Consider the following 13,565-nt stretch of genomic DNA (forward strand, 5'->3'; position numbering starts at 1 on the left):
GAAATAACCTCAAGAGGAAGATGCTCCAACAGCGTCGTGAACAGTCACCATCGCACGTGATCCGCACATGGATAAGGTTGTGTCTTGTCTTCATTTGACATTTGGATCAAGTGTGGGGGGTGTCCATTGTTTATTATCCGGCATATGAGAATCTCCGTAGAAGAACTTAAGCCAAACAATTTTCGCATCTCGTCAAGCCCAAGTAGTGATCGGACGGTGAATGTTGATTGCCAGTGATGGCAGAAAATTCCCATTACTTCTCTAGCTCAAAAAAGAAATAAAGATTTATTTCGAAGTTCATCCCAAGATAGAATTACCCAATACTTTTAAACCCGACGTACATAAGTTAATTTAATCTTAAATTTTACAATTTTATTAATTTAATTCTAAACATTAATGCAGAATTTTAATATAGGCCAAAATTCACTAATGCGACGATCCATAAGTGTCCACATCGCCGAGCTACATAGGATGACCAGTGATGACCGGACAAATTACATTGCAATTTCACGTAACAATTTATGACCACATTAAAATTGACATCTACAAAATACTTTTAAGATTGATCGAGCAATTTTCCCCTTTGGCTGGTACAAAGGTCAAATAAATTTTGGGAGGAAGTAGCTTTCCTTTTAAGTAGAGTCCGTGTGTATATGTCTTTTTTTTCAGGGGGATTCGTTAAGTCGAGACCGGATTAGAATTAGATGACAACCGGAGGAACATCTTCAAGCTGGAGACTCCCTGTGACGAGCTTTTTGTCTTTGTCGCCCGTCTAGTATAAGCTCGAGGATATGGTCAATTTTTCGATTTCGGATCATCGTAGCGTCGTCTAGCCTGTACTTTTATTATCGTCTCTTTTTAGTTTCTATGTATTTCAGCGTACGGCCGAGGTCCGAGTTTTCAAAGCCAATAGACATATTGTGGAGCGTCCCTAGGACTAGGAGGATGCGAATTAAGTAAAGGTCTCTTGTGAAAGGCGTTGTCCAAGTGACTCGAGCTCACGGATGAGAATTTGTCACAAAGGAAAAAACCTTTTTTGGATTCACCGGACGCTTATGTAACGTAATCGATCCATCATAATATAAATTTTCAGAACTTTTATCTTTTTTTTTTTTTCCAATTTAGATAGCACCCCGTGGGATCCCATCATCGTGCCGTAGAGAGACTGCCTTCCGTTTAAAAAGATGCGAGATCGAAAGGACAAATAGTTTGACATGCTTTAAATTTCGAGATTTCAATGTTAAAGTGCAGCTCGAATCTTTTCTTTTTATCATAATCGTCGTTGTGATTAGCCCTACGCGCCAATCCTCAACCACCGTGCCGTGTGTCTAAGTGGCTATGTAAAATTCATGTTAGTATCGGACGTGTAAAATCTCGAAAAGGCAAATAATGTATAACACAGGGTTAATAGAATTTTTTTGGCACTTGAGATTTGAGCGTGAAAGTTATCAAAGGACATCAACTCGATCTTTCAAAAGGATCTCATGTGATTTTGTTACTAGAATCGCATGTTGGATTACCTAGTGTCCTGTATATATACATATATATATTTTTATGAAATGGATCATATTTGGAAACTCTCGACATTGACGATACTTCTCTGTTCAGTACCTCTAAGCGATGATTTATATCAATGCATCTGAAATTTGTCCCCGACATAAAATATATTATTCATCGTGGCCAAAAAGAGAAAAATAAAAATAAAAAAACAAAAGAAAAGGGCCGACCTGCCATCCCCACTCTTTCTTCTGCACGAACATTTATAAACTGGCGCTTCACTCACGTCATCAAAAAACTCCCGTCTCTCCTCTGCCGCCAAATCTCTCTCTCTCTCTCTCCTCGCGAGGACTCGCGACCACCGTATATCGCCGATCGCAGACGGTACAGCCACCGTTCAGCACTCCGGAGACGCCAAGTAAATGAACGAAGGCTGCCTCCACAATGTCCTCCCGCAAGAAGTCTCCGTCTCCAAGTCCGCCACCACCGCCTCCGACTCGAGACCTCAAATCTCGAGTCATCTCCTGCCTCAACCGCCTCTCCGATCGCGACACGCTCGCTCTCGCCACCTCCGAGCTCGAGTCCATCGCCCTCAACCTCACTAACGACAGCTTCTCCTCCTTCCTCAGCTGCATCCACAACACCGACGACGCGTCTCGGTCGCCGGTCCGCCGCCAGTGCGTCAACGTCCTCGCCCTCCTTTCTCGCTCTCACGGGGACGCCCTGTCTCCGCACCTGCCGAAGATCGTCTCCATCATCACTCGCCGCCTCCGCGATGCCGACTCGGCCGTGAGGTTGGCCTGCGTCGCCGCCGCCGCCGCCGTGGCGGCGAAGGTCACGAGGCCTCCGTTCTCGTTGCTGATGAAGCCTTTGATGGAGACGCTCGCGGCCGAGCAGGACGCGAACTCGCAGATCGGCGCGGCGATGTGCATCGCGGCAGCGGTGGAGGCGGCGCCGGAGCCGGAGGTGGAGGTGCTGAGGAGGGCGTTGCCGAGGGTTGCGAAGTTGTTGAAGAGCGAAGGCTTTAAGGGGAAGGCAGCTGCAATGGGGATGATAGGGAGCATTGTAGGCGTTAGCGGAGTGGTGAATAAGGGGATTTTGGATTGGCTCGTGCCTTGTGCGCTGGAGTTTTTGAGTAGTGAGGATTGGAATGCGAGGAAGGCGGCAGCAGAGGCGCTGGGGAGAGTCGCCGCCGTGGCGGAGAGGGAGCTGGTGGTGGAACACAAGGCTTCCTGCGTAAAGTGCTTGGAGAGTCGGAGATTCGACAAGGTATTGTTAAAATTGTTTGGTTTCTCTAAGTTAGGAATGCGCATGTATATGAAGATTCGTGATGGAGACGAGAACAATAAGTTTGGGTTTGGGCTCTCATTTTCGAGAGCCGATCGGAGAATAATGTACTAGAAAATCAAAGAGTTAGTTCATCCTGTAGCTTAGACCCTGACTTTTGCCGCGACTCACAGGTTAAAATGGTTCGGGAAACAATGAATCGCACTTTGGAGTTGTGGAAGGAGGTTGCAGATCTTTGCGAAGACGGCTCAGCCGTTTCTCACTCCCTGTCTTCTCCATCCGGTAAAGATGATTAATACACTATTCATTCAACTGTTTTAGGGCATCTTTGGGCAGTTGGGCAGAGAATAAGAAGATGGATTCTTTCAATGACTAATTGGTAGCTGGAGCTAATCATAGGAAACATGTGGCATCAGCGTGGGTCCCGTGCTTTCTTGATTATTATTTTCTTGATCTATTAAGATCAGCTTAGCAACATTAGTCGTATGTCAGTCTTTAGATGGATCAGTCGGATACAATCAGTTCAATTCATTTACTATCACTCTTTTGAGACTTATCCTGCGTGATCATGAAATATGGATTGGTGACTTGTGTGAATCATGTTTCATGCTGTTCTGGAAAAATAATGTTCTACTTAAAACATTGTAATCTTGCTTCTCTTATTGGTCACTCCTTCTAATTTGCAATGAATAGAGTAAGGTCTTTGGGTGAGAATTCAAACTGTTGAAAACTTAAAATCGAATTCAAAAAGAAGACCGACGCCATGGTTATGTCTTGTACCCTGACATGGTTATGTCTTTCCCCCTTTGATTTTCTTACAGTAGAGCATTAACTTGCATGAGTTTTTATACTTAAATTTTAATCATGGTTTTCTGGGTTTCTTGTGGGCCCAGGTAGTGGCATCGCTGATTGCCTGCCTGCCTTGTCAAAAAGTTTGCAAGACATTAGTGTTACAACTCCTGAGCCAAAGAAACAGATCAACAGGTCATCTCCGTCGAATAGTCTGTCGTCTCTGTCCAAAAATTTCACCAGAAAGGAAATACCCCTAAAGTACAGTGATAAAAGTTCTCCCATCTCATCTGCTTTGGATCAGGCGAGATCGACTGATTCGAAAGTTCAAATTGCACACCCACTCTCAACCTCCTTAAAGTTGGATCACAAGCATGACATTAAGATAACTGAGACCAGAGTTTTAGAAACGGGAGAGTGTGATGAGAAGAAAGACACTAAAGGAAAAGTGAGACGTGCTCTCTTTGGTAAGAATGAGGATGACAAAGTTCAGAAGTCTGTAGCATCTAAATCTGGTTCTCGTGTGGTGCCATTTGATGATCTGAAGGACTCAGATTTAAGTGCTGCGGTCAGAGATGAGGAAATGGAAGACTTATCATTGATCCGAAAACAACTTGCACAAATTGAAAATCAGCAGTCCAGTCTGTTTGACCTCCTTCAGGTACATTACAGGCCCTTTGTATTATTCTGGTTAAAGTTCCTCTGATTTTCTCTTTTCATGTTGAGTGATACAATATATGTAAATTCTAAGGCAAGATCATATTGCGAGATTCATGCAGCGTTTGATTGTTGAAACTATAGCCTATGCGCCGCTTACTCTGCTCGATGTGTTACTGTGATGTCATTCCTTTGCTTATTGCAATTAAATCATTGCCATGATGAGTAGAAGCTTTGGTTGGTGGTTGCCTCTGTACTTCTAAGAAACAAAATTCAGCCTTTTCTAGCTTGGGCTCCTTTTTTTTATGGACCATAAATAACCATGGGTAAGGAAGCATTTAATGACCTTTTCCATTGGTTGGTTTTGGAATCTCGTTGTGAACATTGCAGTCAGTAGCTTCTGTTGCCGCCATCTTATGGTTTTTCATAAATGTGTATTCCACACTGGACAAAGTACCTCACCTTCATGCTAAATTCTGCGCTTTGTTGAATCCAGAATTATATTGGAAGATCTCAGAGTGGGATGAACTCTCTGGAGACTCGTGTGCATGGTCTAGAGATGGCAATAGAGGAGATTTCATATGATATAGCATTATCCACTGGAAGGTTTCCAAATGTGGATAGTGCAGACTACACTTGTTGCAAGTTGCCTGGTACAGAATTCTTGAGTTCCAAATTCTGGAGGAGGGCAGAAGGCCGGTGTTCAACCACAAGATTATCTTCTTCTGATGGTGTCCCATTGACAACTGTGTTGCATGGTATTAGCAATAAAAGTGTTGCAGAAAATCATGAACTAGGGAGTCAACGAGTACATAACCAATACAGTGGATCATCTGTTGTGCACCAGGAAGCGGATGTTCAAAGTAATTCCAGGGAAAGTTTCGAGTCATGTCTAAACAAAACATCGAAGAGGATGGTCCTAAGCACTGAGAGAATGCAATTTCACATGGCCAATGGGATAAATGGGTCTTCATCTGGTAGTTTTGGGGCATTGGGAAATCTGCGTAGCAGGTAGACTTTTTCTCTCTTTCCTTATCCTAATAGAAATTTTGCTTGTTAAGATTGTCTCAACATCTTAAAACTCCCGGTGTGTGTATGATCTTGTCTTAAAGGGCTCAAAATCCTCATTAGTAAGTTTCGGACTAAAATGGTATATGTGCTAAATTCCTATGCTACTTTTGTGATCTCTCATTGTCTCCTTTGTCAATCTATGTCGAATAATCTGCTATGAGTTGCAAGCTGCAAGCTTGTGAGTTGACTTCCAATCTGGTTCTATTATCAATTGTAAAAATTTCCTCTGTTCCATTGTCAGGTTGTCTGCATAGTTTTTGGAGGGACTGATTCATCTCAATGTTCATAATCTCTCAGTAGAGATGATGATACTCAATCCTCTTAACGAACAACTGCATCACAATAGTGAAGCCACGCAGGCTGAAAATGGTTCTGGAAAAAAGTATTGCCTATCATTTTGAAGTGACATGAAAGAGGCAACGCCTAATTTTGAGGCTGGTCCCAGGACGAGGATGATTGGAATCAAGACAAACCACCTCACAGGTGTAGATTGACCACATGAAAAAGCAGCCTTTGAGCGTGCAGGATGATTGAGTTATTTGATTTACAATTCATTCCATTCAGCAGAATTGATCTGCGCGGAATGCAATGGTTCACCTGTGTAGTTGCTCATTGACATTTTGCTAAGCGGATACTGTGATGAATTCAATGCCGAGAAATTGGTTGAGTTTTGCCGCATGTCATGTTTTTGTATGGACTAGTGCGATATGCAACTGAGAATGTAATGGGATGAGCAGTGTTCGGCTATTTGACAGCTCCAATGGAGGCGTGTTAAGCCGTCAAGGTCAGCATGTGGTGGTGAGTAAAGTTTTAGCTAAATGGTTTGGTAAATGTTCAAGCGCGTTTAGCCATCGTAGGGTATATAGCAGATGCTTCTGCTAGACCTCACCATGAAAGGATTTTGAAACGCTTCTGACCGGGATTATCAGGATTCTGGGTTCTCCAGTGGAGCCACACAGGCGCGTGCACTCTGGTATTATTTGGATAGTGGTTGTAATAAACAGCAAAGATAAAAGTGAAAGATACCGCCTAACTTCACACATCGGTAATGCGGCCTCACGGTCCAATGTAGACAAGAAAGCTGGTGCGGTGATATTAAAGTGAAGATCCATCCCCAGGGCCAGAAGTTGAGTGGTCTTCTGTTCTGAAGGATTGTGCTACCTGGATTGGGCTGGATCATAAGGATTCTATCACCGGTCTTTCCAAATTTCTTGATATATGATGGGCTTGTTCTAACACAACACCATATAGATAACCACAATTTTTGGGCTTCTTCTGGCAATAATTTGATAGTGATACCCACAATTCTAATTTATGAATGAATTTGAGACATTTTCTTCGGTCGAAAGAGTTGAGACTTAGAAGACCGATTAGTGCAATCCATTAGAGAGGTTTAAACTAGAGTGGCTTCTTTTTTAACCAAAAAAAAAAAGGTAGTGGCTGAGTAGAAGCTACCGAGTCATTATCTTTCGCATTCGACATTTGTGGCTATCATTCCTCCGGCGGATAATCCGAGCACTTCCTATTTGGGCTACTTTCAAGATTCTTGAGTACGGAGCAGATGACAATCAGCTTCGATACCGTGGAGGAATGTCCTTAACTTCGAGATAAAAGTAAGCTCAGAATCCAGCTTGGGGCTAAAGATGCCTAGTTCAAAGGACGCGCATGTCCCTGTTAGTTCAAGTTTGAACCCAACTTGCACAAAGGTTAACCGGCCTACGCGCTGAGGTCACACTAATGTCAGGCTTCACGAGCAAATGAACGAAGCTCGCACATCCAGCTAACTTCTTTGTCCCTTTCAATCCCATCCTGTGAAGATCTACCGATGTCTCTTGGAATCAATCCGGTGGCAGCAGCTTTTGTTTGTGGATCGGAAAAGCTCCACGACAATTGATCTTCTAAGTACTTTGTCCGGGGCCGATGACAACGGTCTAATTAACCTCGTGGACCAGGAAACGAGCAGGCCAAAGTACAGATAAGTGGCACAAACGTCGGATGCATCGAAACAGTATCGTGCCCCTTAATCTAGATAAATTCCTTACCCCCACTTCTTGTGGTGAACGGCCTCCACCAGTTAGTCATGAATCGTTTAGTGGAAAAGAAACCGATCGGTCCGGGACCAACGAAGAGGATCGGAAGTGCAGGGGTTGGTTGGTACGGTCTTAAATTAACTGCCTTTTCTGCTATAACCGGGACTCTGGCTAGTACATTCCAGACAATCCCTTCTCGGGAGATTTCACTCGAAGATACTTCTGTGGAACCCAATAGCTGTTCTTCCGCCAAAAAAAAAAAAAGAAAAAGAGAAAAGAAAAGCTCAATAGCTGTTCAGAACGGTGAATTTTGTCCCCAAAATTTATGTTGCTGAAAATCCCGAGTTGTTGTTCCTCCACGTGTCTTTTTTTTTTCCTTTTAATTGGCCGGGTCAAAGGTAAATTATGTTCTGAATGACGACAAAGCCCCATTGACTCGGCTTCATGTGTTTTACAAAGATGGGATCGTCGACGTGCCAAAATGAAAAGCGCCACATCGCCGCGACTCTCTCGAACAACTTCTTACTCCAGATACATTTCCCATAAACTAATCTGGGAGATGGGCAGAACCAATCCATTCCCACGAGGGTTTTTGCCGCTGTCGACATCCTCACACCTTGGAAACGCTACCCGCGAAAATCCGATGGGAACTTCTCTACCATAAAACGCGTGTCGGGATTTGGAACTTCCGTTTTAGAAAAATTAAAGGACTATGGACGCGACAACAATTGCAGTGCGAGACTTCTTTTGTGTAAGACCTACAAGAGCCGATGTTCATACTCATCCTAGTGCAACGATCTCCATCGAGTCGGCAACAGCGAGGCAGAGGGAGACAGCTAAATGGGTGGTTCACACGTTAATGTGAAATGTAGACCTTTAGCCTGAAATTGAATTGAGGAATATTCTTAGACTCCGCGTCTTATTCCGATAGAGAAAGGCCTTTTGATTAAACACTATTTGCCCAAATGCCGACGAACCGAAAGGGTGTCACGGATCGAAATTGTCATGTTCTGCCAGCGGTGCATTCTGTGGAAGCCCGCCCACTCAACTAAACTAAAACCTCCATAAATCCAGATACGAGAAACAGCAGCGAAAATAGCAATCTGTCGTGCGTCTTTTGGAAGTTGTCTCCCACTAATCGTGCAGAAGGAAAGTAGAAAATGCCCAAAATGAAAGAATGCAACTTCTGAAGGCACTCTCTGTATTCTTTCCAACGGTAAAACCCGTCGATCCGGTGACCACCGAGAGGCGGTTGTATGCCCGGCTACTACTTGGCATTAAAAACCCTAAAACTTGTCACAAAAATATAATTGAGACCTAAAAATTTTAGAAAGTGCAATCAAGTCATAAAACCCGTTACGAAAGTTAAATTGAGTTCGAAAACTTTCAAAAAATACAATCAAGTCTTAAAACTTGTCAAATTTGTACAATCGACTCATTCCATTAATTCCGTCTTAACTTTTTTTTTTTGGTCGAATTCCGTCTAACTTGACAAATAGAAAATGCTAACAAATTTTAGGACTTGATTTCACTTTTCGAAAGCTTTATGATTCAATTACACTTTTGTGATAAATTTTAAGACTTACTTGTACTTTTTGAAAGTTTTAAAACTCAACTGTACTCTCTTGACAAGTTATAAAACTCCGAGTGCACTTATCTCAAACATCAAATATCATATTTTAACGGGCTTGCTTCAGAAATGGTAAAATACAAAGACACTCGTCACTTGATGATTGATCTGAAGGGAAAAATGTGCCGCCCCGGAAGACGGGGTGCTAACACATCCAACAAGATGTTACAAGTAAAGGTTGCTCTCAAAGTAGAAAGAAACTCACTAGAATATATCATAATGCCAACCGTCCACACGAAACTTCGTGGACCACCTCACCAAACGCTTTTAGCCAGCAAGAACTAATGGCCTCCTTAAATGTTTTTTGTTGCCACGACAAGAACGGCTTCGCATTCTTGCCCGAGCTTCTTTGGACTCTACTCCGCATACTCCTCCTCCTATAACATTGCAGTTCCTGACCATTTGTCCGAAAACGCAAAAGCCGTCTGAATATACAAAGCCAACAACCCATGTTTTTTTTGTCAAAAAGGGTTCAATTTTTTCCCTTTTAAAAAAAAAAAATTACTTCGAGATCTTTCACTCTCCTTCATGCAGCTTAAAAGTTACGGTTGAGGGTCCGATCGGAGAAAACATTGGGTTCGGGATCCTTAAACATGCAAGTAGCTCTTGAAATCTCATTTTTCCATGATGAAAGGTGGAGTCTTTCAACCAATATATATATATTCACCTGTAAATTTTAAAATAGGGAAATAATATATCCTAATTAAATTGATCCATGATATAATTTCTTTGAGCAGGTCAATTAATGCCTGACAGGCAAACCTCCCATCCCATAATCTCGGCCATCGGGCAAAACCATCTTAAAAGGAATTATTCTATGATACTAAGGCTCTTGAGAAAGCGCCAAACAGATCAAGCAGATAAATCAATTAATTAAAAAATCAAAAGATAGAAAAAAAAAGAAAAATAAAAAGAAGGTTGCTTATCGTCATCAAGATCGGGAAAAAATTCCAAATAAGAACATAAGATATTTTCATTTTTTTAAATAAGGACCTAAAGCACTTTCATTATTTAAAAAAAAAAAAGGATCAAGGACATTATTGTCATTTATTTTTTTATTTTTACTTTTTTTCCCTTCCTACTAGTTGATGGCCGGCCACCGACGAGAAGGAAGAGGAAAAGGAATGATATAGGAAAAAAAATAAAAAAGAAAACAAAAAAGGAAAGAGAAATAATAAAAAGAAAAGCAAAAGATAAAAATATCTTTAGTCAAGAATACACTTCAAACTCTTATTTAAAATAATATTTACTTCAAATTTTCATTTAAAAAAATAATAGCATTTCAAGCCCTCACCAAGATTGATTGGCATCTCCGTTCGCGGGCATCAATTATCAGGCACGAATTTTCAATTCCTCGGGAGGAATGATTACGCATCAATAATTAATGACAGATAATAATAATAATAATAATAGCAGGAGGAATTCAGAAAACAAAAGAGCGGTAGGAAAGGAGCAGTCATGGCGGCGGCTGGGGATTGCAATTTAATTTATTAGCAGCAACCCCAATAATTAAAAATTAGACCGTAGGAAAAATAAATATATAAATAAAGAGAGAAACCAAAACCTGGGAGGCTGGGCCCCAGTCCCCCTACCCCACCCACCCATTATCAGTATTTTCCTCTGCTAAGCCACTCTGACACACACACACACACACAGACGAAAAAGTGTCTCTCTCTCTCTCTCTCTCTGTGTCCGGACAGCCCAAAAATCTCCATTCCGAAACGAAACGGAGCACATGTTGTCATAAAGCTGTGTAGAGTCGTCCTCTTTTACACGCTTTTACTTAATCGGTGTGTTCGTGTTTGGTGGCGACTATCTATCGATCTTATTAGGCTAAATAGATAGGCCCAGCCCCCCACTGCGGCCACACCAGTGCCACCCACCATCTCTTCTCTCTTAGTTAAAAGAAGACGCAAAGGCCGACAAGATTACCGGAAAGGAATCTGCGCGAGCGACGGAGGCCATTGGATTGAACTCTCTCTCTCTCTCTCTCTCTCTCTCTCTCTCTCTCTTCGTCGCTTCTGCGGGAAGCTTATCGAGAATAATCTGTTCTTTGCCCTTTTGCTTTTGGTTTAAGATAAGCCAGGTGTGCATTCACAGAAAGAGAGAGAGAGAGAGAGCATCTTTCTTCCTGGCGAAACAAAAATCAGCCCATCGCGACTTCATTGACTGCAAACCCCAAAAATAAACAAAATCCAATTTCCCGTTTCTCGCGGACCCCAAAAAAAAAAAAAAAGGTAAAAAAAAAAACTCTCTCTCTCTCTCTCTCTTTCTCTGTCACACACTCCGCAAATCAAATCATGTCATAGTCCGAGAACACGCATCGACGCAACCTACTGCCCGAGAAAACAACCGCTGTCGGCTCCAGATCTGCGCATTCCCAGGCCAATTCCACTTATTACTCCTCTCTTCTTCTTCTTCTTCTTCTTGTGTCTCGGATACCATCCATTCGTTTTTGCTGTTATCATCGCCGAAATAGTGATTTCTTCCGTTACAGAGAGCAATAGGAATGGAGTCGGAGCAGCGGCGGAAGCGAAAGCGCACCTCCACCAAGCCCTACTCGGCCTCCTCCCAGTTGTTCTCCATCAGATCCCTCGTCCTCTGCCTCTCCTTCTTCGTCTTCGTCCTCTTCCTGTCCTCCGACCGCAGCCTCACCGTCTCCACCGCCTCCTTCCGCCCCGTCCTCAGCTCCTCCACCTTGTCGCTTTTGTCTTCTTCCGCCAGCCGCTCCATTCTCGATTCCCTCCACCACCGCCGCCCGCTCTCGTCGGCGCCGCGGGTCGAGGACCGGGTCCTGTTTCCCGACCATGTGCTGCTCCTCGTGTCCGGCGGAGTCGGACCCAGCGAGGACCTGGAGTGCGTCTACTACGCTCTGGCTTCGGATGGGTCCGATTGGCATGCCGAGGCTGCGATGTCCGCTGATGTTTACAATGAGCATAGGTCGATCGTCAGGTGTCCGCTCCCGCCGGCGAATTTCTCAGCTGCCGAGGTGGATTTGCACAGGTGCGGCGGCACTCCGGCGCACGGTGGGAAAAGAGTGCGGTCCAATGGGACAGCGGCAGTCCAGGCGTGGGACAAGGTTGTGTATGAGGCTGAGCTGGACGGAGAGACCGCGGTGGTGTTTGTGAAGGGGCTGAATCTGAGGCCACACAGGAGATCCGTCCCGGCGAAATTCAGCTGCCATTTCGGGTGGGGCAGCTGGGACAAGGATGAGACTTCTGTGCTAACGACCAAGGCTCTCTCGGCAGCGCAGGAGGTGATCAGGTGTTCGCTGCCACGGAGCATTCGGAGCAAACCAATCAAAGCTCAGGGGGTTCGGGTCACTATCGGGTTGCCCTCTAATTTCCACACGCACGGCAGGTCCTCGGTTCACGTTCCCATGCCTTCCGTGGCCAGGATTTACAGTTCCAAGGGGATTAGTGAGGAAGTGGGAAGGAAGAAGATGATGAAGCACGAGCTCTGCGCTTGTACCATGGTTTGGAACCAAGCAGCATCATTGCGGGAGTGGATAATGTACCACGCCTGGCTCGGCATTGAGCGCTGGTTCATCTACGACAATAACAGCGACGACGCTATCAAGGAAGTGATCGAAGAGCTCGACTCTCAGAACTACAACGTGAGCAGGCAGAGCTGGCCGTGGATAAAGACCCAAGAAGCCGGGTTCTCGCATTGCGTGCTGAGGGCGAGGGATGAGTGCAATTGGGTGGGATTCTTCGACGTCGACGAGTTCTTCTATTTCCCATTCCCAAGCAACCACCGCAGGGGACTCGGCATCCCTGGCAAAGACATGCTGAGGGCCATGGTCGCCAACTTCTCGAGCTCATCCCCGATAATCGCGGAGATAAGGACAGCTTGCCACAGCTTCGGGCCGTCAGGGTTGACCTCACCGCCTCGACATGGAGTGACGGTCGGGTACACCTGTAGGCTGCAGCAGCCAGAGCGGCACAAGTCTATCGTGCGGCCCGACACGCTCGATCCAACCCTCCTCAATGAAGTGCACCATTTCAGGTTGAAGGAAGGGTTCAGGTACTTGAATGCGCCGGAGAGCATTGCGGTGATCAACCACTACAAGTACCAGGTGTGGGAGACGTTTAGTACCAAGTTCTTCCGAAGGGTCGCCACATACGTGGTGGATTGGCAGGAGGATCAGAACAAGGGCTCTAAGGACAGGGCACCGGGGCTCGGGACGGAGGCCATCGAGCCTACCAACTGGAGACTGCAGTTCTGTGAGGTTTGGGACACAGGGTTGAGAGACTTTGTTCTGGCTAACTTTGCTCATCCTGCATCCAGTATGCTGCCATGGGAGAGGTCTTCACCCACGAGGTGACAAGAAGTACATTCGAGTTCATACACAGATTACTTGCCTGCCTTTGTAAAACACAGATACACTATACAGAGAACCAATTCTTTTTTTGTTGATTCATTTTTTTTTGGGACCCCGTCCTTTTGCATCTGACCTTTCTTTCTTCCTGCCATGAATATGCAATGGTAGATCATAGGGATCTCACACAGATGTAATATGTTGACATCAATTGATTCTTTCGTTTTTATGCTTATTACGGGCTGATTCGTTGATCTAACTATGCTGCTTCTTGCTGGGCATT

General features: G+C 44.4%; 2 protein-coding genes across 3 annotated transcripts; both read left to right on the forward strand.

The window, feature by feature from the left end:
- The first annotated feature begins 1,784 nt into the window (after positions 1-1,784).
- LOC115727023 (TORTIFOLIA1-like protein 4) lies at positions 1,785-6,266 on the forward strand. The gene is made up of 5 exons (XM_030657135.2): positions 1,785-2,766; positions 2,958-3,066; positions 3,678-4,234; positions 4,727-5,241; positions 5,543-6,266. Exons 1-5 carry the CDS (start codon positions 1,942-1,944, stop codon positions 5,553-5,555), a joined length of 2,019 nt encoding a protein of 672 aa, XP_030512995.1. The 5' UTR covers positions 1,785-1,941; the 3' UTR covers positions 5,556-6,266.
- A 4,983-nt stretch (positions 6,267-11,249) lies between these two features.
- LOC115727287 (glycosyltransferase family 92 protein RCOM_0530710) lies at positions 11,250-13,517 on the forward strand. 2 transcript variants are annotated; one of them, XM_048281022.1, is made up of 3 exons: positions 11,280-11,368; positions 11,414-11,433; positions 11,465-13,517. In XM_048281022.1, exon 3 carries the CDS (start codon positions 11,471-11,473, stop codon positions 13,286-13,288), a length of 1,818 nt encoding a protein of 605 aa, XP_048136979.1. In that variant the 5' UTR covers positions 11,280-11,368; positions 11,414-11,433; positions 11,465-11,470; the 3' UTR covers positions 13,289-13,517. The 2 variants fall into 2 exon arrangements, with proteins under 2 accessions (XP_048136980.1, XP_048136979.1); XM_048281023.1 differs by having other exon boundaries at positions 11,250-11,433.
- The last annotated feature ends 48 nt before the right edge of the window (positions 13,518-13,565 follow it).

Source organism: Rhodamnia argentea, chromosome 6, assembly GCF_020921035.1.
Source record: "Rhodamnia argentea isolate NSW1041297 chromosome 6, ASM2092103v1, whole genome shotgun sequence".
Classification (NCBI taxonomy): domain Eukaryota; kingdom Viridiplantae; phylum Streptophyta; class Magnoliopsida; order Myrtales; family Myrtaceae; genus Rhodamnia; species Rhodamnia argentea.